Source organism: Arachis ipaensis, chromosome B4 (assembly GCF_059453495.1).
Source record: "Arachis ipaensis isolate K30076 ecotype BB chromosome B4, ASM5945349v1, whole genome shotgun sequence".
Lineage (NCBI taxonomy): Eukaryota > Viridiplantae > Streptophyta > Magnoliopsida > Fabales > Fabaceae > Arachis > Arachis ipaensis.
This window is the reverse complement of record NC_142439.1, coordinates 124,402,450-124,427,556: the sequence shown is the minus strand read 5'-3', so window position 1 is coordinate 124,427,556 and position 25,107 is coordinate 124,402,450. Positions and strand designations below refer to the sequence as shown.

The 25,107-nt window shown below is 33.2% G+C and overlaps 2 protein-coding genes across 11 annotated transcripts; both read right to left on the bottom strand.

Moving 5' to 3' along the window:
* Positions 1-313: 313 nt before the first annotated feature.
* Positions 314-4,741, bottom strand: LOC107639583 (chaperonin CPN60-like 2, mitochondrial). Of its 10 annotated transcripts, XM_088483940.1 has the most exons (11): positions 4,050-4,740; positions 3,829-3,960; positions 3,555-3,714; positions 3,118-3,293; positions 2,739-2,782; positions 2,243-2,533; positions 2,003-2,154; positions 1,537-1,902; positions 1,301-1,387; positions 608-675; positions 314-514 (listed from the first exon to the last, which is right to left on the bottom strand). In XM_088483940.1, coding segments are annotated over exons 1-6 (573 nt in total). In that variant the 5' UTR covers positions 4,110-4,740; the 3' UTR covers positions 314-514; positions 608-675; positions 1,301-1,387; positions 1,537-1,902; positions 2,003-2,154; positions 2,243-2,532. The 10 variants fall into 10 exon arrangements, with proteins under 10 accessions (XP_088340066.1, XP_088340063.1, XP_088340065.1 ...); XM_088483937.1 differs by having other exon boundaries at positions 1,301-1,902; XM_088483939.1 differs by lacking the exon at positions 608-675.
* A 10,017-nt stretch (positions 4,742-14,758) lies between these two features.
* Positions 14,759-17,343, bottom strand: LOC107639582 (uncharacterized). Its single transcript, XM_088483935.1, has 3 exons — positions 15,866-17,343; positions 15,272-15,668; positions 14,759-15,160 (listed from the first exon to the last, which is right to left on the bottom strand). The coding sequence occupies exons 1-3, from the start codon at positions 17,341-17,343 to the stop codon at positions 14,759-14,761; spliced, it is 2,277 nt and encodes a 758-aa protein (XP_088340061.1).
* Positions 17,344-25,107: the final 7,764 nt, after the last annotated feature.

The following is a 25,107-nucleotide window of genomic DNA, read 5'->3' as shown; positions in this document are numbered from 1 at the left end:
GTTTGAAACCGCCGTTTTTACTAGGTTAAAACGGCATTTTGAACCGCCATTTTTACCTTGACAAGGCATTTTTATTGGTTAAAATGGCATTTGAAACCGCCATTTTTACCGAATTAAAATGACATTTTATGCTGTTTAAAATGGCAGCTACAAACTGCCCTTTTTACCGGATAAAAGTGATAATTTTTATCGTTTAAAAAGTAATTTTTACAGTTATTTTTATCGCGTTAAACAAATAATTTTTTTACTAAAATTTCACAATAACAAAAAATCATAATTCATAAACAAAATATTATACAACTCAAACAAAGTATTAAACATAATAATATATAATTTTTTAGTATTGGAAATAAAAAATAATAATTCATATACAAAGTATCAAATATAACATAATTTTTTAACTATAAATATACAACTATAACAATTTTTTATATATACATAAGACAACATTCTCTGAAGCCAAGTTTTCATTACGTAAATTCTTGTAAAATCTTTGTTCCAAGTTATCAATAATCTGCCAAGAAAAAATACCAAAAAAATTAGTAATAACAAATTAGGTGAAACTGTGCACAAATAAAAAATAATATACGACAAATATTTCTTTTACCTAAGAAAACAAGCTAACCAATTTTATTTAAGAGGTTTTAGCATCGCCAATACAAAAAGTCAAGGATTCTACGAAAAGAAAGTAATAATAATTATTAAAAAAAATGGATCAGAAGAATCTACATTATATCCATTTATTCAAGTGTATATAAGCAACAATTCTTAGAGCTTTCATTTCATTCTCCAACATAAGAGATAATAATAACATAACTACATAACAATCTAATAGCAAAAATTATCATAAAAAAATAAAAAATGGCACAATCATCAGCAGCACCTAACCGTGTTTATCAAGATTTTGAACCATTTTATGAATGGAATGAAGATCAAGCAAGTGCTACCCTCACTGTAATGCTGCCAAGTAATTAATAATAACTTTTCTTTTATTTTTGTCCCCAATAATTCGTTATCAGTATTATTATATTTTATGCTTAATGCTCTATGGATAAAGGAACTGCTATACGAACTACTGCAATACAGTGATTATATTTCAAGAACCCATCACTGCTACTTCCATTGACACAATCAGATTTAACATTCTTCGCAACACAACCGTTAGACCAATACGATATATTCCATTGCTATATTCAATGGCATCACCCACCACAAAGGCTCTATCCATCTATTAATAGCAGACTCAACCTATTAGTTTGATTTATAAAAATTGGTAAACAAGTTTATAAGTGTTGTATACCTTTGTGGGGCTTGGGAAAAGACTTCTCAGTATTTTGTATTTGCCATTCAATTGCTCTCTTCTTTGTTTCTCAGTTGCAAAATTTAACTGAGACAATTCAACATACAATTTAAATATATATATCAAAAAAGACTAACCCTCACATAACACATATGCACATTCATAAACAAAACAATATTTAGAGAGAGAAAGTAGAGTGTGTGTGTGTGTGTTTGAGAGTGAGAGAGAGAGAAAACCTTCTTGGCAACCAGGGATGCATTCACAAGTGATTTCAAGAAGGTACCCACTAACGAACACCCTAAGCCTTCTTGACAGTTGACAACCAGTTAGAAAAACACAAAATTAGAAACCAAAGCACATTAATCCCTTCTTTAAACCCGGCATCTATCTTTTTATTTACTTTGATTAAGATCCCCTAACACCACTCTTCCTATCAAAGCTTTTTAATTAGCTTTTTAACATGCAATATTCATGAAGCTTTACAAGATTACGATGCTGAAGTTTGGCTATCAAGGCAATTTCATTCTTAAATTCCTTGATCTCTTGTCCGGAACTAGCTGAAAGTCTTTTAACTGCAATTCTTTGCCCATTTTCTAATGTTCCTGCCATTTATCAATTTCAAATATTGTAAGAGACACAAGAGAATTTCATTTGTTATTCTAAGATTGTTAAAAAGAAAAGTGGCTTCATATGTCTAATTACCTTAAACACAGGTCCAAAACCACCTTCTCCAAGCTTATTTTTGTGTGAAAAGTTATTAGTGGAAGAAGCTATAACTGATAGGTCATATAATGGAACCTCTGGATCTTCCTCTTGTTCTTTCTTGGACTGATCCTTTAATGCTGCATTAGTCTCTACATGATCTTAAGACAAGTTATTAATTAATCTTAATTATAATAATTCAAGAAGTTACTTTACTTAAGAAAAGCAGAGAACTTTTACCTTTTAGAGTGGCCATTTTTCGTCTTTTCCATATCAAACAGAATGCTAAGAGAAGGCCACATAATACGCCAACTGAGACTCCAACTCCAACTCCTATCTTGACCTTCCGTCCATTGTTTGACTCTTACAATGGTTTAATGTCAGCAGAGAACACAAACATTTATTCGTGAGACAGTGAAAATGCCAGAAACCATGTGGCATAGTTCAAGTTTAAACCATGGACCTCAGTTTGTATAAAATCAAACACACCTTAGTCCTAACAGTGAGATAATTTATGTTGGGTACAAAGATCTTGCAAAACGTAAGGTAAATGGACATGAGAATGTGTATTAGATATATTATTATTAGAATGGGTACAATATTAATAATAAATCAAATGTAGCTAGCTAGCTAGACAGATATAGAGTTGAAAAAGAAGAAGATGAAAGACAGATCATAGTAAGAATACAATCATGAATAAAATTGGCTAGATAGATATATACAAGAAGGAACTCACTAGTATTTGGTAACATAACTCATTCTCCCTACCAAAATAATACACTGTCAACCATGAAAACAAGAACAATTAGAACACTTTATGCTTAAGAAAAGATCTCAGTCTAAGAAGGAAGAACATACTCTTGAACTCAGAGTACAAACATGCATCTTAATTTTCTTTTTCAGCCACAATAGTAATTCTAGTTGCTCTACAAACATAATCTCAAGAATTATCCGTTTCCAAAGAAAGCAATAATAAATAAAAGTAATGAATTGATATATATATATATATATATATATATAGAGAGAGAGAGAGAGAGAGTATAGAGTATACTTCATAATATTTTAAGCAAAAATTCATTCAGAAAGAGGAATTTTTTTCTGAAAGACGCTTGTACCTGGGTTATCTCTTCAGGTGTGCTTATCATTACTGCCCTGCTTTTCAAATCAGTAATTACAGCATCAACTGCCTTATTTATTCCATTACGCAAATCCATGACATTTACACCAGCTGCGATCGATTTGCAACCTTCTGTCAGTATTGCCTGACTTAACACAGTCGCACAAGTTGTACCTGGAATCACATAAGAAACATAGACTTGTTAGATAAATAGATCTAAGTTATGAACAACATGGAAAAATACCTTAAAATTTTTTGATACTTGAACAATCATGGAAAATACATTCTGACATTTATTTTTTAAAAATAAATAAATAACTTGATGCCTCATGATCGAAAATAATTCCTTCTGAGTTCAAAATTGCTTCAGCTAGAATTCATACTAAAGCAATATCATCAAAGAAAACACAAATCCTTAATGAAAAGTAAATTCACCATCTCCAACAGCAGTGTTGGTAGCCTTGGCAACCTGCTTAACAAGATCAGCACCAATGTTCTTAGCCTTATCCTGAAATTTGATACTCTTAGCTACTGTCACACCATCATTTGTGATCCTTGGGTTCCTATAACTTTTCTCAATAATTACATTACGACCCTAATTCAACCAACCAAAAAACAACAAACATTCAAAAAAAATAACTAAATAAAGTAAATTTTCACACTAATCATGTCAATTTCATTATTCAATCCCAAACAAACTCAAGAATACCTTGGGTCCCATGGTAACTTTGACAGCATTAGCAACCTTAGTGACACTCTGAAGAATTGTAGCACGAGCTCCAACGCCAAAGTTGATGTCTTTGCTCGTATAGTTTCTACTTGAAATAACCACGCAGTGTATCTGTTCCAGCAACACAAACAAAAATGATGATTGTAATTCGTATAAACGGAAGAAACAAGAATGGAGAAGGAGAGTGTAATTGTTCATACAACGCTCCATGAGGTCGACGAAGTGATGGAGGAGGCTAGCTTGGAAGCTAATCGATACATTGAAACAAAAATTGAGAATCAGAAAATGGATCTAATAATTCAAATATCACAATCAGTTACGAAATATCTGTTACGAAACTAAAAATCAAATGAAAAATATTAGCAATCAGTTACAAAATATTAGTTACAAATAGAGATCTAATAATCAAATGAAAAATCAGTTACGAAACTAAAAATCTGCGATTGGGAATATATTAGCAACAAATTCGTCAGCTTTATAGACATGAACCAGATCAAAAATATGAAGATCTAATTAGAAAAATTCAAATAAGAAGATGAAGTAGATCAAATTAGTAATTAGTGATTCACAAAGAAGAAAAACCAAATCGCAGAAGCACAGTCGGAGGCCAACAACAACGACGTCGCTTATGGCGGTGACAAATTTCAGATCGAGACCGAAGAATCAAGTCGCAAAAGCTCAATCGGAGGCAAAAATGGCTTCGCTGTGGAGATGAATGGTGGCACGATTGTTAGGGTTTCGTATTCTCACTCTCATATGTTTAAAAGCATCACTTCCTCTCACTCTCATCAGCTCTTTTAGTTTTATTAAAAAAATAATAAAACAAATGGAGAGAGTGGCGGGTATAACAAATGTCAAAATGTAGCGCTTTTAACATAGACATTATGGCATGAGAGGAAAATGGTGAAATAAGGGAATAATACGGCGGTTATATTAAACCGCCTTAATATTAGTGCCCTTTTAATCATATTTTTTTGTAGTGCATGAGACGAGGTTAAGGATTGTGAAGGAGGGGAAGAGATGAACTGAGGTGTATTAGGTTGATGATGAAGTATGGGTGGGTCAATGGGTAATGATTTAGGCCCAATGGGAAGGGAAATGGGTTGTTCGGTTGGTGTTTCATGGAATCGTTTTGTTTCGGACATGGGTGGGTTTGGTATGTTTAAAACAGATTTAGTACCAGTGGCAAAAGGTATTACCATTTCATAGAAAATAATGTTTCTGGACTGATGAGGAGAAAAATCTCGGTAAAGAAATTCACAAAATAACTTTGTTGCTAGTATAGATCTAAACCGACAAATCAACCTCAATCAAATTTAATTTGTTTGTCACAAATACAAACCCAATAAAAATAAACCGAAGTATTTAAACCTTGGGTCGTCTCTCAAGGAATTGCAGGGAGGTGTACTTATAATTGGTTATGGAAAAGTATATTTTTTGGGATTTTTAAATGTTGAACAAGGAATGTAAAATGATAGTAAAATAAACTAAAAATTAAGAAAAGCTCTTAGCAAGGATTGATAATTAGAAGTCCTATCCTAATTATCATTATCAATTGTGATGGTAATTGCCTTTTGCTTTCACTTAGTTAACCTCTAACAATGAAGGTAAGTCAAGTGAGCAAAATCAACTTAGGTTCACAAGTCCTAATCAAAGTCTAGATTTAGTGAAGCCTAAGCCAACTAGCAAGTCTCAATTACGAATCAACAAAAGACTTTTGATAACTCAAGAGTCTCTAAATAATCAATCCAAGTTAAGAATAGAGAAATCTAATTTAAAACCCAACCAAGCATTTTATCAAACACTTGGAAGGTACAAAATAAAAACATAAAAAATTAACAAGGAATATTAAACCTAAACAACCAATTGCAAGAAATCAATACCAACAAATGAAGAAAGAAACAATAAACATAAAATATCTCAAATTTCATTAATAAGAATTTGAATCTAATATGGAGGATTCATAAACTAGTTTAGTGAAATGAGGAAATCACAAAGAGAAATAGATAACTAAAGTATAGAATAAATAAGAGTAGAAGAAAGCTAAATCAAACCAAAGTAGAAATTTGAAATTAAGAATGACAAAGACTAAAAACCCTAAAAACCTAGAGAGAGGAGAGAGCCTCTCTCTCTAGAAAACTACATATAAAACCTAACTAATGTATATGAAAGTGTGAATGAATGAATGTGTGAATTGATTCCCCTCATTCTGCCCACTCTGCAGCCTCTAATCTTCATTTTTGGGCTTGAAACTGGGCAAAAAATATACGTGCAGCACGTGGCTCTGTCACGCGTACGCGTTGCCCACGCGTACGCGTCGCTTGTCTGCCGCACTATCCATGCGTACGCATTGCCTAACAGCAAGGCAACTATGGCAAATTGCATATCATTTCGAAGCCCCGGATGTTAGCTTTCCAATACAACTGGAACCGCCTCATTCGAACCTCTGTAGCTCAAGTTATGATCAATTTAGTACAAAGAGGTCAGGATTGACAACTTAGAAATTCCTTCAATTTCTTGTATTCCTTCCATTTTTGCATGCTTCCTTTCCATCCTCTAAGCCATTCATGCCCTATAAACCCTGAAAATACTTAACAAACATATCACGACATTGAATGGTAATAAGAGAGGATTAGAATTAGCAAATTTAAGGCCAAAGAAGCATGTTTTTAATCATAGCACAAAATTAGGAAGGAAAATCTAAAACATGCGAATTCTATGAATAAGTGTGAGAATAAGGGATAAAATCCACTCAATTCAGTACAAAATAGACCGTAAAATAGCGGTTAATCAATCTCTCCACACTTAAACATTAGCATGTCCTCATGCTAAGCTCAAGAGAACCATAAGAGTGAAGAGGAACGGTAAGACTTATTAAATGCGACCTATCTATATGAATGCAACTACATGCAAAAATGCTCCTACCTACTTGGTTTAAAGTAAATAAATCTTCCAAGAACAAATATAAACTGGATTTCACTAAATCAAATCTCAAAATAAAGTTCAAGTAGACTTGCAAGAAGAAAGCTCGTGAAAGTCGGGAACAAAGAATTGAGCATCGAACCCTCACCGGAAGTGTATACACTCTAATCGTTCAGGTGTTTAAGGTTTGATTCTCTCAATTCTCTACTAATCTTGCTTTCTAAGACTTGCTCTTCATCTAACAATCAACAAAATTTTAATGCATGACTACACATATCAAGAGGTCTTTTAAGGGTTGTAATGGGGTTAGGGTCAAGGTAGGATTGTATTTGGTCAAGTGGACTAAAATCTGAATCTTTGATTAACCTAAACTTTCCACCTAACTTAAGACAATCCATGTGATCATAATATAAAATCTAACTGCCCATTAACTATCTTTTGCCACATATTCATGCATCCCAAATATGAGTACAGTACATATGCATTGCTACCATCATTTACTTTGGGGCATTTTGTCCCCTTTTTATTATTATTTTTTTCTTTTTTTCTTTCTTTTTTTCTTTTCTTTTATTTTTCTCAATGCATATGATTAAGGTATTGAATGCAAGAATATATGTTCAACTATCTCTTTCACATTTTAACAAGAATATACAACACCCAATTCCCAAACCAAATATGAACAAACTCAATTTTTCCACACTTAAATCATGAACACTCTCACTAATCTAAGCTAACCAAGGATTCAAATTAAGGACATTATTGTTTTCCGCTTAGAGATAGTGATGTGCTAAAGTAAAGAATAAAAGGGGTAAAATAGGCTCAAATTGGTTTGCAAAGGATAATGAAAGGTAAGGCCATATGGGCATGTAAGCTTAGTGAAACAATGCATCAATCACATAAGTGCATGCATACATCAAACAATGGAAATATAGAATTAAGCAAGACGAAGATCACAATTTTAGAGAGAACAATACACGCCAAGAATAAAATATTAGTTGATAAGATGCAACCAATCAAATAGGCTCAAAATCTCACTGGGTTTGTGTGTTTGAGATCTAAAATCATGTTCCAAATTAAATTTTTTCAAACAAGTTCAACAAAAATTTTAATTCAAATTAGTGAAATGCTTTAAAAAGTTTCTTGGAAAAGAATTCATTACTTCCACCAAGTAGTACATAAATGCAAACAATTAACTACACATGCAATCTATCATGCAATGCAACAATTAACTACACAGAAAATTAAACATTGGTGTTGAGATAGGGAGTAACTAACCCACGGAAGTCGGTATCAACCTCCCCACACTTAAAGATTGTACCGTCCTCGGTGCATGCAAAGATGTGCAAGTGGATGGGTTGCTCCAACTGATGCTTTTTCACCAAAGATTGTGTGACAGACTTGTTTATTGCCCTAATTAGAAACTTTTCCTTTTTCTCTCTTGGTGGCCATCCTGAAAGAAGAGAAAAAGGAAGGAAAAGAACTCACAAGCAAAGATATGAAAAGAAATAAAGCATATACGGGTTAGTGCCAAATAAAAAGGTTCTCAACTACATGGTAGCTACAACATGTAGGTGAGAAAACAATAGAAGTAAAGGGCATGTCAACTAAATAGCAAACAAGTCAAGAAGCACCCATTACAAGGCAGGAAATATGCAGCAGATGAGTAAGAAAATTTAACACCAATGTGAAAATAAGAAATATAGAAGAGAAAAGGAGAAGAAACAACAAAGTTAAAATGCCATGAATGCGAGTATACAAATGTAAAAAACAAAAGAAAAAGAAAGAGAATAAGGATGAGAAGAGAGGAGAAGGAAGTAAGAAGGGAGGAAGAAAGAAAGAGATAGGAGAGAAGAAAGAAGAAAAAAAATGAGAAACAGGATGCGATGCACGTGCGCAGGTCATGCGTACGCGTGAAAACAGAAACAGCCATGCGACGTGTAAGCGTCGTCCACACGTACGCGTGGATGGCCAAAAATGAACACTGACACGTGAGCGTCGGTCACGCGTACGCGTGACTACTCGCATGCTAAACGCGCGATTCCAGCACAGTGGCAGCCCAACTCTCTGTTCAATTGACCAAAAAACGCCGATTTTTTCACACCACGCGTACGCATCATTGACGCTTACGCGTGGGTTGACAAAAATGCAGGTGACGCGTACGCGTGGGCCACGCATACGTGTGGGGGTGCTTGTGCGCCAGGCACCCCTCCCGCGCGGTTTCAGCGTAATTTTCTGTTCATTTTTAATAAGGAGCCAACTTCCATATGATGCGTGCGCGTCATTGACGCTTACGCGTCAAGTGCAAATTTTTTTATATATATCAACACCAGAAATTATTAAACAACTAAACCATAAATTAAACGAAATAAACATAACTAAAAATAATAATTTAACTTATTACTAATATAAACAAAAGAGAAAATAGGAAGAATATACCATGGTGGGTTGTCTCCCACCTAGCACTTTTAGTTAAAGTCCTTAAGTTGGACATGTGGTGAGCTCCTTGTCATGGTGGCTTGTGCTTGAACTCGTCCAGGAATCCCCACCAATGTTTGCAATTCCCATAGCCTCCGGGATCCCAAACTAGATGCATCAAGCTTCCAAGCAAATTTGAACAAGTGACAAGGCCCCAAGATTGATGAAGATTGAGGCGTATTCTGGGGTCCCAAACCTTGTTGGTCATCACCCTTTCTTCTTGATATTCATGCTTCCATTCGGGTGACAAGGTTGAAGAATTCTCATTTACGCACCAAGACATCTTCTTAGACCTAATCAAATGGGAACTATACCAACTATTGCACTTAGATCTTGGACTTCCAACCATAAGGAACTAGGATTGTGCTGCCAACCACTAACCATCTCCCTCTTACTCTTAAAGCTACAAAGAGCTCTAAGTTGACCATTCGTCTAAAGTAAACCATATTCAAGTGGGAAAGTAAAGGTTAAGGATAAGAATTTTACCGACTTGAATGTTGTATTGGATGGTAATGGCTTCAGGAGAGGTGTTTCTAATGATCTTGCAGATTTCACTCCCTTGTGCTCTTCTTTGAATTCTTCCACCTCTTTGCAAGCTTCTTCAACTTCAATCGCTCCCTTATCAAGTTTTTCTAATTCTTTCCTGTCACTCAAGTCATAAGTTGGAGGTTGAGAAAAGTCTACCTCAGCATCTCCTTCAGATTTACTCGGAGAAGGTTCTTCAAATTCAAGGGGTTCAATTGCGGATGCAAGTTCATCACTAGGATGGCTTGGCTCATGATCATCATCACCAAGGAAACTTGCTTCTTGATTTATTCCGTCTAATTCTTCATAAGAAACATGCCTTGGAGGTTGTGCACTATTCTCCTCAACATTCATTTTGAGTTTCTTGGAGGAATACTCTACAACTCTAGATTCCCATGGAGGTTCAGCATCTCCTAAGTCTTCGACCACTTCTTCCTCTTCAACGATTATAGCTTCCTCCAGTTGTTCCAATACAAAATCCCATTCCTTGTTCTCCACCGGAGTTTCTAATCTCTCCTTCATACTACACTTTTCTATTGATTCTCCACAATTAGCAATGGAAGTGCTTTGAGTGTAGGAGTAATGGGAAGCCAAAGTGTTTACTACCTCGGTCAAGGTAGCCACAAATTCTAGTGTCATCCTTTGAGTTTCATGTTTCTCTTGAAGTAATAAGGTGAGAGAATCATCTATTGGAGCTTGGGGTGGATAGGAGGGTTCATTATTTGGGAGAAAGGGTTCGTGATAGGAGGGTGGTTCATCTTGATAAGGATATGGAGAGGGTTCATTTTGATAGGGATATGGAGGTGGTGTATATTGAGGTGGTGGTTCTTGGGAGTAATTGTGTTAGAATGGGGGTGGTTCTAAGTATGACTTATAAGGCTCATAAGGCTCTTGGTATGGTGGGTAAGGATTAGGGTCATATGGGGGTGTTTGGTAACATGGGGCTTGTGAGTATGGTGGTTCAAAGCTATGTTGAGGAGGGAGTTCATAGGTATTTTGTGGTGGGTGTTGATTGTCACGAAGAGGTCCACCATAACCATTATCTTGGTATGCATCATGGAATGGTTGTTGCTCATGGTACATTGGAGGGAGTTGTTGCCAAGAGGGTTGATCAAATCCTTGTGGCTCCTCCCATCTTTGATTATCCCATTTGATGCAAGCCTTCATTATAATCTCCACTTCCTACAACATAATTGTAACCAAAATCATAGCCAAAGGGGTGAGAGTTCATGGTAACTAATAAAAATAAAAACTAATAAAAATAAGCAATAAAGTCCTAAAACTAACAAAAACTAGCAAACAAGCAAAAGCAAATATTTACAATAACCAATAATAAGGCACACGTTTGCAATTCCCCGGCAACAGCGCCAAAAATTGATGAAGAGAAAAATATCGGTAAAGAAATTCACAAAATAACTTCGTTGCTAGTATAGATCTAAACCTACAAATCAACCTCAATCAAATTTAATTTGTTTGTCACAAATACAAACCCAATAAAAATAAACCGAAGTATTTAAACCTCGAGTCGTCTCTCAAGGAATTGCAGGGAGGTGTACTTATAATTGGTTATGGAAAAGTATATTTTTTGGGGTTTTTAAATGTTGAACAAGGAATGTAAAATGATAATAAAATAAACTAAAAACTAAGAAAAACTCTTAGCAAGGATTGATAATTAGAAGTCCTATCCTAATTATCATTATCAATTGTGATGGTAATTGCCTTTTGCTTTCACTTAGTTAACCTCTAACAATGAAGGTAAGTCAAGTGAGAAAAATCAACTTAGGTTCACAAGTCCTAATCAAAGATTAGATTTAGTGAAGTCTAAGCCAACTAGCAAGTCTCAATTACCAATCAATAAAAGACTTTTGACAACTCAAGAGTCTCTAAATAATCAATCCAAGTTAAGAATAGAGAAATCTAATTTAAAACCCAACCGAGCATTTTATTAAACACTTGGAAGGCACAAAATAAAAACATAGAAAATTAACAAGGAATATTAAACCTAAACAACCAATTGTAAGGAATCAATACCAACAAATGAAGAAAGAAACAATAAACATAAAATACCTCAAATTGCATTAATAAGAATTTGAATCTAACATGGAGGATTCATAAACTAGTTTAGCAAAATGAGAAAATCACAAAGAGAAATAGATAACTAAAGTATAGAATAAATAAGAGTAGAAGAAAGCTAAATCAAACCAAATTAGAAATCTGAAATTGAAAATGACAAAGACTAAAAACCCTAAAAACCTAGAGAGAGGAGAAAGCCTCTCTCTAGAAAACTACATCTAAAACTTAACTAATGTGTATGAAAGTGTGAATGAATAAATATGTGAATTGATTCCCCTCATTCTGCCCACTCTGCAGCCTCTGATACGTGTAGCACGTGGCTCTGTCACGCGTACGTGTCGCCCACACGTACGCGTCGCTTGTCTGACGCACTATCCACGCGTACGCATCGCCTAACAGCAAGGCAACTATGACAAATTACATATCATTTTGAAGCACCGGATGTTAGCTTTCCAACGCAACTAGAACCGCCTCATTCGGACCTCTATAGCTCAAGTTATGATCGATTTAGTACGAAGAGGTCAGGATTGATAACTTAGCAATTCCTTCAATTTCTTGTATTCCTTCCACTTTTGCATGCTTCCTTTCCATCCTCTAAGCCATTCCTACCTTATAAACCCTGAAAACACTTAACAAACATATCACGGCATCGAATGATAATAAGAGAGGATTAGAATTAGCAAATTTAAGGCCAAAGAAGCATGTTTTCAATCATAGCACAAAATTAGGAAGGAAAATGTAAAACATGCAAATTCTATGAATAAGTGTGAGAATAAGGGATAAAATCCACTCAATTCAGTATAAAATAGACCGTAAAATAGCGATTTATCATGGACATTTCAAACTTTTTATTTTCTAAAGTGTAAACAATGTACCCTTTAATTCCATTTTCAAAACCAAGAAAAATAGCTTTCTTTGCCATTGGATCAAATTTAGAATGATTAGCCATGAGAGTTGATACATAGCATAAGCAACCAAAAACTTTTGTATCATTATAATTAGAAGATTTATTAAATAAAATTTCAAAAGGAGTTTTAAAATTATTTATAGAAGAAGGGACTCAGTTAATTAGATAAACTGCATGATTGACAACATAGGACCAAAATGATAGAGGTAAATTAGATTGAAACATGAGAGTACGAGCCACATTTAAAATATGTTGGTGCTTACATTCTACTCTCCCATTTTGTTCGGGTGTTTGAACACAACTATGTTGATAAATTGTGCCCTTTGAAGAAAAGAAATCATGTAAGAGAAATTCTGTTTCATTGTCGAAACGTATATACTTTGGAGTTAAATTGCGTTTCGACCAATGCAATAAAATTCTTGATATGATTTTGCACTTCACTTTTTTATTGCAATAAAACTACCCAAGTGAAACGGCTGAAATCATCAACAATAGTTAAAAAATATTTATGATTTTGGATTGAATTTTGTCGAAACGGTCCCATATATCAAAATACAATAATTCAAAAATTACATTAGCTTTATTAAAACTTGGAGAGAACAAAAGTTTCTTTTGCTTGGAAAAATGACAAACATCACAAGGCTCATCATGAGGCATAGAAGTAAAGGGAAATTATCTATGTAAAAATTTTAATCTTTGTCCAGAAAGATGTCCTAAACAAAAATGCCATAAATTGAAAGGTGTAATGGGTGTTGAATGAGTGGTGTTTATTGTATGAGTAGGAAATGAATTATTTGTTGTGATGGAGGTTTCAAGGACATACAACCCTTCTCTCATGCTACCCAAACCAATCATCTTCAAATTGTTGTCTTGTAAGAAACAAGAAGAGCGTGAAAAAGTAAGTTGACAATTGATCATTAAAGTTATTTTTGAAATAGAAATAATATTAAAATTGAAGTGAGGTAGGTAAAGAACATCATGAAGAGTTAATGAAGTTAAAAATTTAACAACACTTTTATAAAAAGAAGTAACTTTAGAACCATTAGGCATATGAACAGTAACTGAATTAATTTTAGAAAAAAATATGAACCAAGATAAATTGGAAGCAATATGATCCGTGGCACCAGAATCAATGATCTAAGTGTCTGTAAATTTATTTTGTGCAGTGAAATTATTTAAAATAGAATAAGTGTGAAATGAACACAAATAATGGGTACCCAAAGTTGGGTCAGGAAGAAATCCAATTTGGGTGGAGGATGAGAAGCTTTTATCCTTGCTGTCTGAAGATTGAGATTCAGCCTTTTTCAGAAATGCTAGAAGGATGTTGTGTTGGGCTGGAGTGAGGCCCAAAGCCTGCTCTGTGTGTCTTCTCTAAAGATTCATTTCTTCATGAACTAGGACATGAGAAGAAACTGGCGGCGTGGAAGAGTCACGAGGCGGTGTCCGCACAACGCTGGCATTAACAGAGGCAGAGGCACGATCAAGGAATCGTGGTCTCCTTGGATGACGCAGGTGGCCAGGAGGGTAGCCATGTTTGCTCTAACAAACATCCACGGTGTGCCCCCTCTACCACAGTAAGAGCAAATCTTCGAGGAACCGCTGTTGCCGCGTCCTGGGTTTGAAGAGGCATACCCAAGGTAGTGAACTCGTAGTTTTTATCTTGACTCGTTAAGCTAACTCAAAATCGTAATTCGTTGAATCGTGAGACGAAACGTAAATATGACTCGTAAATTATAAAAATTTAGAAAAATTTAATAGCAACAACTAATTTTATAGAGAATAAAATAAATCTCAAATAAACTAAATTATCCATAGAATTATAACTAATATATATACCATAACAAGTTAAAAGTCACAATTCAACACAAATTCACAAATCAAAACATAAATTCACAACTCACAAGTTCATACGACACTAAAATAAATTCAAGTAGCAAATAAACCAACCAAACTACTAGAATGAACAACTAATTAACTAAAATCTAAACAAGTTTTTTAATAATCATTCTATTCTTCATCAGTTATAAAATCTTCACGAGTTTCACAAACTTCTGCATTACCATCTTCATCATTATCAGGAGCAGGAGGAAGAGGTCTTTGGAGAAGTTCTTCAAACTCATCATCATCAAGATAAGGAATTGCCAAAAGATCCTTAGAGGCACCAACAACTCTATTACCACTTGCTCCATCATTTAAATCAGGATCTGAGATTAGAGCATCTAAATCTTCTTCTTCTCCATCTTCGTCAGCAACAATCCACTCTTCATCAGAGTCCAACTCATCAAGACTATAGTCATAATCAAGACTTCTTCTAGTTTGTTTTTTCTTTGCTAATCTTGAATTTGTCATCACAAACACAACATCATTCATGGTTTTAGCTTTCAAACGGTTTCTCCTTTTTGTGTGAACCTTTCAAAAGTAGATAAAAAATATTAGACATTAATCAAACAATAAGATAGAATTGAAGAATTAACAACCAAATTTATAAAAGTAAAATGCAATTTATATTTAATTACTAACCATCTCAAAAGCGCTCCAATTACGTTCACATCCAGATGAACTACATGTCAAATTCAAGACACGAATTGCAAATTGTTGGAGCTCTGGATGCTGATCTCCATAAGAATCCCACCATTGAGCTGGAGTTTTAGTATAAATTGCATTTTGAGCTACTTTACTACCAAAAAACTCTTTTCGAGTTTTAAAATCTTCAAGTTGAACATCCATCTTAGTGATTAAATCTGGATTTCCTGTCATCCTTTCCATACAAGCATAAAACTGCTTCTTAAGCTCATAAGCAATTTTAAAACCAGAGCTATAATGAATCTGAGGATTCAAATAATAGCCTGCAGCATGCAATGGCCTATGAAGTTGGTTGCCCCATCTTGCATCAATAATATCCCAAATAGGTATATAACTAAAACATAAAAAAAATTAATAAATTAATTACAAAATAAACAATATTTTCAGAATTTAAATTTTTTAACTCTCTTTGGCTTTTGCTTTTCTACCTCTGCCGTTATTACATTTTACAATTACACTTTACACGTATCATTCAACATTATGTACAACTCTTATGCATTAATTAAAAAATAAAATAATTAGACATTTTACCTTGTCTCAACTCCTTGAAATGCATCTCGTATTTTCTTCTTTGCACTTGTCATTTCTTCATAAATAAATCCCATTGCCGGCTTTTCTTCTGAATCCACCATACGAAGCACATGAAGAAGAGGGTAGGCAGCCCTCAAGCAAATTACGACTTCCTTCCAAAACACCTTATCTAACACCACACTTGCAATTATCTTTCCATCTTTTGTCTTTGCAAAATTACTAGAAGTCCATTGATCAGAAAGAAACATTTTTATTAAGGAACCTTTGTTGTCATTGAGACATCCCAAAGTAAGGTAAGAAGTTGCAAAACGGGTCATACCCGGCCTCACCAAATCTTTCCCCTTAGTGTGGATGTGTAGTAGTGCAATAAGAGCAGTTCTAGCATATATGTAAGTAGTAATCTTTCTACCTTTATAAATTGTGTCCTTGTGAAGTGTTACTTTTTTTTCCAAGTCTTCTAACATTAAATCAATGCAATGTGCTGCACAAGGCGTCCAAAACAACTTTTTTCTCTTTTTCATTAGCATTTCTCCTGCAGCTTTGTAGTTAGCCGCATTATCGGTGACAACTTGGATGACATTTTCTTCACCAACCTCTTCAACTACATCATCTATCATTTTAAAGATTTTATCAGCTGTCTTAGTAATGTGAGAGGCATCAATGGATTTCAAAAAAACAGTCCCTTTAGGACTATTAACCAAAAAATTTAGGATGGCCCGTCTTCTCTTATCTGTCCAACCATCAGTCATTATTGTGCAACCAACCTGCTTCCAATATTCTCTATGTTCCTCTAGTGATTGTTGAACAAGCTCCACGTGTTTCTTCAAAAGAGGCACCCTTAATTCATGGTAGGATGGTGGCTTGAATCCTTGTCCGTATCTTATAGCTTTCTCAAACATTCTACTGTATTCCTCACTCCTTGAAACATTAAAGGGGATGCCATTGTTGTAGAAAAAAGCACTAATCTCTAAACATACTTCCTCTCTCAAATTCTTCTTAAATATATTGTTGATTGTTGTTTGAGTACTAATGCGTGTTTTCTTGAATATGTTGCCATCTAATTCTTTTCCCTTTCTTTTTTCACCGGTAGTGTCAACTTCTTTAGTAGCTTCTCCTGGGCTTGCCCCACCCATGTTTGTTTTCTTCATCAAATTTACTTGTAACCCACTCACAACATCCCACATTTGCTTCTTAACTTCATCATTAACAGTTGTACAAGCCCCAACATCTTTTTGAGTTCCTGCTAAGTGGTGTTTCAATCTATAAACTCCTCCTGAAAAAATTTTATGACAGTATTTACATTGTATCTTCTTTCCATCTTCTCCAACAGATATCCCGTGCTCCCATCCTACATCAGTTCTACTTCCAAGAGCATTCTTAGCAACTTTTTTTTTACAAGCGATTCCAGCTGTACTTCCTGACTGAGAAGCTGGAATGTTAGTCGGATTTTCACTTGCATTAGCTTGATTCGATGCCATTCCTGTTTAGAAAAAAATAAAAACAGTAAATATTCAATGAATCAATTCAATATCATAGTAAAAATTCAACAATTTAACAAAAATTATTGGGATATAGGTGACAAAGAGAAGTTTCAATCAGGGAGCTCAGATGAAGGATCAAGCAGTAAAAATGATAGCAATGAACAAACTGTTAAAACAAACGGTGATTCATTGTCTTCACTAACTGAATATTTCACTGTTTCATACAATGTCCTCATTTGGATACACTGGAACAGACAAAAGCAGACACTTATTATTAGTATCTGACTGTATAATGCAGGAAGCTTTGAATGCCATGATGATGAAATCGAAATAGTTGAATCTCCCAAAGTAATATATATTAAATTGATGATACTAATTTACACATTTTGACTTGATCATTTTGCTAGTTGACAAAATAACTTGGCCAAGAAAATAAATGGTAGAATCTATTCAACTAGAATGATGTGTATAATCCAATTGTAATAACTAAAAATGAGGATATGTTAATAGAAATGAGTTGTTGCAAGTTGCAACATGCATTGATCAAAATATTGGTAAAGTCCTGTTTTCATTAACATGAATTAACATGAGAACAACATAGAAGTGTTGGAATTGGAAGGACACCAGGAGGGGTCTGAATTAAATGGTATAGAGACCCCAAAGACTACTAGTTTAGTGGATGAAAAAATTGAGGATGGTGTTAAAAATCATTTATTAAACAACACTGCTCAAGATGAAGTGAAAAGTTTAGGAGGGACATTGGTGGAAAGCACAGAGCAGTCAACCCACCAAGAAACATTTAGTCGTGAATCAGATGTCAATCAGAGTTAACATTATATATAAACAATTTCATTAATTTTTATCTTAGAAATTAGGAGGATTAAACTGTGTCAAATATTTATAATTTTTAAATGAAACATTAATTAATAAGAAAGAGCTAAAAGCAAAACCATGATATAAGAATGGATAAAAGCAAATCACTTTTTCTTTCACGTTTCGATCGCCATTATTAATCCATGTTTTCCATTATATTATTGTTTTAATACATCAAAAGATGGTGATAGTAAAATAGCCTATTGATTTGCACTGAACCTCAAGTTCAAGTATCGCACCATAATACTACTTCTGAAGCCATTAACCAAAACCAGCTGGTGGATGGAGCTAAGGTAAGTTTATTCATTGATATTTTGTACATTAAGTTTGACAGGACATATTTGTGGAAAAGAGTCGAGGTGCAATATCCTCTCTCAAAATTTGACATATACTCGTAACATACTAGTTATTTTCAGGTCTGAGATCACGGTTTTTCAGGTCTCAAAACTTACTATAATTCGTATAAAATCATAATCTAAATTGAAGAATATAATTAATCTGCAATATAATCAGTAAACCAATAAATATACACAATAGCAATTCAACCTACAATATAATCCATAATAAACAAGTACAACAACAGATTGAACTGACTTTGAAGAGGATCAAAATTAAAAAAGTTTTAACATACCTGAACTACCAGTGAAGGGGAGGAGAAGAGCAGCAGCAATCCAGATTCTAGAAATAGAGAGCGAGAGCCAGAGAACCAGAGACAGAGGCAGAGTCAGAAAGTTTCGCAAAACAATTGCAAATTGATGCTCACACAGTTCAACCACCACCAGTCTAATTCCACAACAACGGCAGCAGGCTGTGACACACCAAATTGGGGATTTTGGTCGCGCGAAATTTAAACTTCAGAGGGATAGAGAGATAGAGTCAGAGAGAGTCAGAGATTGAAAGACTTGAGAAAGGTGAAATTTTGAAATTTTGGCCATGGAGATAAACTGTAAAGTGAGGAAGGTAAAGAGATTAAGGAATTTACTGCTAATCTGCTAGGGCTCCTCCATCTTCCATGGTCTTCTATTCAGATTGGGCCACTGGGTTGGACTGGGCTCCACTCAGGATCAAGAAAAGAGCATCTTCAATCTTGAACGCAACATCGGGGCAGAAACGCGATTCCAGCGGCTCTGCGTTTTTGCGCGGCGATTCCACATGAAGAAGCTTGGTCCTGGATGAGAAGCAAAACCGAGACTGAAGGAGGATGCAGAAACGTGAAATTGTGCGTTTCCACGAGTTGAAACGCGTTTTTGACTACCTTGGGCATACCTATGACTACGGCCAAGAGGAGGACAACGAGTTTCTACGGCAGCAGCAATGGTTCGTTGATCGTCCAAAATTCCAGATGCATTTTGAAGTTGACGTTTGTGTTGAACGACAAGAGCGAAGACCCTGGTGACAGGCGGAAGAGGATCAAGAAGAAGAACTTGTGATCGAACTATAGAAAAACGCTCATCAAGACCTTTAAGGAATTGAATGATAAAATCTTGTGAGCGATGTGTTTTGACTGGGCAATTACAGACGGGAAGAAGACGTGAGTTATCAAGCTCTTTCCACAATGTCTTCAAAGAGGTATAAAATTCTGTTACTGACTAATTTTCTTGTCTAAGAGCATAAATTTCTTCTTGTAATGCTGCAATACGAAGAAGATCACTTTGGGAAAAACGCTCTTTAAGGTCAGTCCATCAGAAGAGGCGGTAGAAAAATAAACAACACTTTAGGTAATAAAGGGAGAGAGAGAATGAAATAGCCAAGACAACACTAGATTATTGCAACACTACCATGTTGGAAACAGAGGAGAAGGAATAGAACCAGTGAAAAAGCCATATTTGTTTTTGGAGATGATGGCCATAGAAAAGGATCAACACCAAGAGTGATAGTTATTGCCAGTAAGGACAGGAGTAACAAGGACAGAGGTTGGATTTTCATTAGGATGAATATAGAAAGGACTAGTGGGATCTTGTGCTACGTTAGAAGATGATTCTGCCATTAGAGGAGAAGAAGACAATAGAGACTGATTATTTGGGTTTGAAGTTTTCACCATGGGTACCAACAGAGCTCAAAAGCTCTTTTTGAGCTCTGATACCATAACAAGAAAATAAAGATAAAAAAATAAAAGATATATATTAAAGTTGTTGTTTACATGATAAAGAGTCATGCTATTTATAAGGATCTTTCAAACTAATCTCATAAATATTTAGCTACCAACTACTAACTCTCAACTACTTATTATTACTTTAACATAATTACTTATTATTATTCTAATAGTCGTCTTTCCGTATTTTATAAAAATTTAAAATTTATATTTATATATATACATATTGTGTTTCGTATTAATGTCTATACATCATATTACTGTACTAATAGCATTTAAGTAATAACTTTTCGATCATTACCCCTTTAAAAATCAACTATGATTTTAATGTAATTAGAATTATTATTTTACAGCACATTTCTATTATATGCAATTTTTTAAATTTAAAAATATGACTTATACTTTTTTTAAAAAAATAATATCAACTATGATTTTAATGTAACTAAAATTATTATTAATAATATTCTATGATGCACGGACTCTGACACGACACGGGACACGACACGACACCGGATACGCCGACACACACATTTTAAAATCTTATAAGACACGGGGACACACATACATATAAAATATAAAGTATTTTTTAGATAAATCGTAATGATATTTTAATATTTTATTGATATTAAAATATAAATTAATTTTTTAATGATTTTTAATGTCTTATTTTAATTATATCAAGTATTTAAAATATTTTTTTATTTTAATAAATAATAATATATACTATATCTAAATTTATTTCAAGAATATATGTTAAAAATAAAACTGGATATGTTGACACGTGATGGTAGTTAGGTGTGTCCAAGTGTGTCCGGAGAAGAATTTTTTTATTTTTTATTAAGACACAATTGGACACAACAGACACGCGTGTCGGACAAGTGTCGTATCCGAAATGTGTCCGACACGCAAACACGGCAATTCAGCGAAGTGTCAGTGCTTTATAGGTAATATTGGATAAAAACCAGTGACATCTCATCACTAATTAGTAGTCTCTATTCTGTTAGATCTATAACATAAATATATCAGATACTCTTCTTTTTTTTAAAATCCAACCAAAAGTCAAACCTATATTGGTAGAACTTTTTAAAAAATAGAAAATTTTAATTTATACTTTAGAAAAGGGAGTTATATGTATTCCTTGTTTGGTGTACGCCTCTTTTTGAAGTGACACCTAACAACTAAAACACTGATTAAATTTAGTTATAAATATCTTAATCGTGCTAATGACTAATCCAAAGATGCTAACCAAAAGCTTTTTACCACTAGCAATGTTGGTAATATAAGAAAAACCAAATGACATAAGCGTAATTGTCATTTTTGTAAGTTGCAACGAGATTGTTTCATATTCATGAGGAAGGATTTCAAGGTATGGTGGGACTGTGAGAGAAGGTTTTGAAGATCGATGAACAATACCAAAAAAGAATACAAAGTGGATCAACTATATTGCATGACATTTAAGTTATTTGCTATGGTTGGAAACCTTAATCCAAAGTTGCAACATATTACATAGAAAGAGAAACGTGTAAGTGGCGATTTTGGGGAGAAAAGAGGTAGAGGAAAATGATGAAGACCGTATAATAATAATGTCTCAACAAACTTATATTATCCAAGAACTTCAAATAATGCTTTATTTTCCACTAGAGATTAAATCAAACCAATAAAATAAACATTACTTATATAAAAAATTATAATTTAAAAACAGAAAATACTAGACTGCAATAGTTCATGTACATCTTCCATTTCATAATATATTTTTTTTCGGTTTTTAATTCTGCATTCTTTTCTTCCACGTTTTTTCTTCCCTTTAAATTTTGCATTATTCTTCTTTTCCTTATTTGATCCTCAAATTAATCTTTTATACAATAATTTTAAATTTTTTATATTTTTCCATATAGCATATATCTCCTCCTAATTTGCTTCATCCAAATTTTCTTTCTCAACACTCTCAGCTTCTCTTTTTTGATACTCAAATATTGTATCATAGGATGCGATTTCACAGCATTCTTGTTTTTATTTTTGAAGCCACTTCTCGGTTAGATAATCATATACTGCATCATCGTATTCAATTTCAGAGCATAGTTCCCAAAAATTTCTCAATTTTTATGATAATTGTAAAAAAGTGGTTGTAACTTTTTTAACAATTTGTAATAGTATAAAAAATGGAAGAATTTTTGACATGGTTAATTATGAGTCATTTTTTCTTGTAATTTTATAGAAAAAAATAAAAGTAATACATAATTAATTTAATAAATAGAAAAATATGTAAATTAAAGAGATAAAAAAATTAATAAAAGTAGATAAATAGCTGAAAAAAGAGAATGGAATAAGAAAGAAAACGAAGTGATTAGAAATTATGCGGAATAGGAATAAGAAAGCATAAACCGTGGTAGTCAAGAGGGGTTTATGTTTAGACCTTTTTCTTCATAAACCGTGGTGACCAAACACGGTTTATGCTTAGTAATTTTCCTTCATAATCCGTGGTGAACAGCCACATTTTATGTTCAAACTTTTCCAAGTAAACTTTTCCTTCATAATCCGTGGTGACCAAGGCTCCCACGGTTTATGAATAAATCCGAAATCGTTGTTAGCTCCCACCCACCGTTTATATAGTAAACAAAACAGGACACTCACATAAAAAAATTCCATTTATTGCAATCAGGTAAAAGTTTCTCTCATTTAATTTATTTAAGTACATTACCCTTTTATATTTGGAATTGATATACATTTTTTTATAATTAAATTAATTACAAATTTCACATTACATAATGATCTATTTATATCTCACTCATTCATTTAATACGATAATATTATTAGAAAAACTATAACTCAAAATTATTATAGTTAATTTAACATTTATAATTTTATACATATAATATATATAATTACATATTTATTACATCTAATATTATTCATCAATTATTCTAGCAATAATATTCTTTTTTATCGTTGTACAGACTCGATCACAACACCCAAAATATAAAAAAAAATGCCAACACACAAATAAAACATACATCTCACACACACAAACTCACACAATCAACCCAATTTAAAATTTATGTATCTATACGTATGGTAGTTAGTATCAATGTCTATGCATCATATTATTATACTAATAGTATTTAAGTAATAACCCTTTCAATCATTACTCCTTTAAAAATCAACTATAATTTTAATATAATTAGAATTATTATTATTTTAGACATTTCTTTTATATAAAATTTTTTAAATTTAAAAATATGACATATTTTTTTAAAAAAATAATATCAATTATGATTTTAATGTAATTAGAATTATTATTAATTATATTGGATAAGTAATAGTTGCATTTCATCATTGATCAGCCGTCTCTATTCTATTAGATCTATAAACATAAATATATCAGATACTCTTCTTTTCTTAAAAATCCAACAAAAAATCAGATCCTTGTAGATTTGGTAGAATTTTTTAAAAGATAGAAAAATTTTAGAAAAAGGAGTTAAATAGAGATAGAGTATCGTCTCAAAGCATAATTAAAATTTTTGGAGATCCTTGATCAGAAAATCAGCCGTCGTTCCAACCACCAAATAACAAATACATAACAGAATAGCTGACATGAGTACACCAACTAATTGATCACAGATCAACCGTTAGTGACAATCCACTTTAGCTCTAAAAGAGCACAACCAAAAACTTGCGTATTTGCTCTAGTAGATATGATTACCAAAACACAATTATTTTTGAGGAGTACTAGGGGACCAGCAGAATTTGTGATGTTTAGCCATCAATTAGTTATTATCAATATTTTTAATGGTGTGAGATGAGATCTAATGGTATAAGATTAATCATTTTTCCTTTGATGATTAAGTGCTGACCAAATTTTAACAAAAGTGCTGACTTCCTAGACTTTTTCATTTTTTTTTAGAGCTAACGAAAGTCTCCTGAAAATATTTTGTCTTAAGGGCTTAAATTTGTTAACGAATATGATTCTCTCACTTTTCATCATCATTTCTCTTAAACTTTTTCGTTTTTCTTCTTCTCTAATTTTTTCTTCTATGTGGATAAAAAAACTCTAATTAGTTCTTCTTTCAGATAATGTCTTGATGTTTCAGACAATAATACTTTACTGTAATTGATCTAATTTCAATTCAATAAAATATTTTTATCTTTGAAAAAAAAATGTCACATCCTTTGGCGAAATGTTATATTTACGTTGGTTTTTTTTTTGTATATTTTTATTTTGAAAATTTAAAATAAAATTAAAAGTTATCTCATATATATAAGGTGTGAAAAAATGGTATATAATATAACAAGATCACAACCATATATGGTAGTTAAAGTGAATGGTGAATTGGTGACCATGAGTGGCTTTAAGATGATCGATAAATTTAGTTATACATATCTTAAATTCTTAATCGTGCTAATGACTAATCCGAAGATGCTAACCAAAAGCCTTTTACCACCGTGACAATGTTGATAATATAAGAAAAACCAAATGACATAAGCGTAATTGTCATTTTTGTAAGTTGCAACGAGATTGTTTTATATTTGTGACATGAGGAAGGATTTCAAGGTATGGTGGGACTGTGATGAGAGAAGGTTTTGAAGATTGATGAACAATGCTGAAAAAGAATACAAAGTGAATCAACTATATTGCATGACGTTAAAGTTATTTAATTTGCTGCGGTTGAAAACCTTAATCCAAAGTTGAAACATATTACATAGAAAGAGAAACGTGTAAGTGGCGATTTTGGGGAGAAAAGAGGTAGAAGAAAATTATGAAGACTGTATAATAATAATGTCTCAACAAATTTATATTA

What these genes read in the sequence shown, in the direction of transcription:
- LOC107639583 (XM_088483942.1), bottom strand. Translation starts at nt 4,109, where the DNA reads ATGTATCGATTAGCTTCCAAGCTAGCCTCCTCCATCACTTCGTCGACC. An exon ending in CAACACTGCTGTTGGAGATG is followed by an intron (nt 3,294 to 3,554) that starts GTGAATTTACTT and finishes ATGTGATTCCAG; the next exon opens with GTACAACTTGTGCGACTGTG. An exon ending in CACCTGAAGAGATAACCCAG is followed by an intron (nt 2,534 to 3,117) that starts GTACAAGCGTCT and finishes ACGTTTTGCAAG; the next exon opens with ATCTTTGTACCCAACATAAA.
- LOC107639582 (XM_088483935.1), bottom strand. Translation starts at nt 17,343, where the DNA reads ATGGCATCGAATCAAGCTAATGCAAGTGAAAATCCGACTAACATTCCA. An exon ending in TTTCAAGGAGTTGAGACAAG is followed by an intron (nt 15,669 to 15,865) that starts GTAAAATGTCTA and finishes TTTATGTTTTAG; the next exon opens with TTATATACCTATTTGGGATA. An exon ending in ATTGGAGCGCTTTTGAGATG is followed by an intron (nt 15,161 to 15,271) that starts GTTAGTAATTAA and finishes TACTTTTGAAAG; the next exon opens with GTTCACACAAAAAGGAGAAA.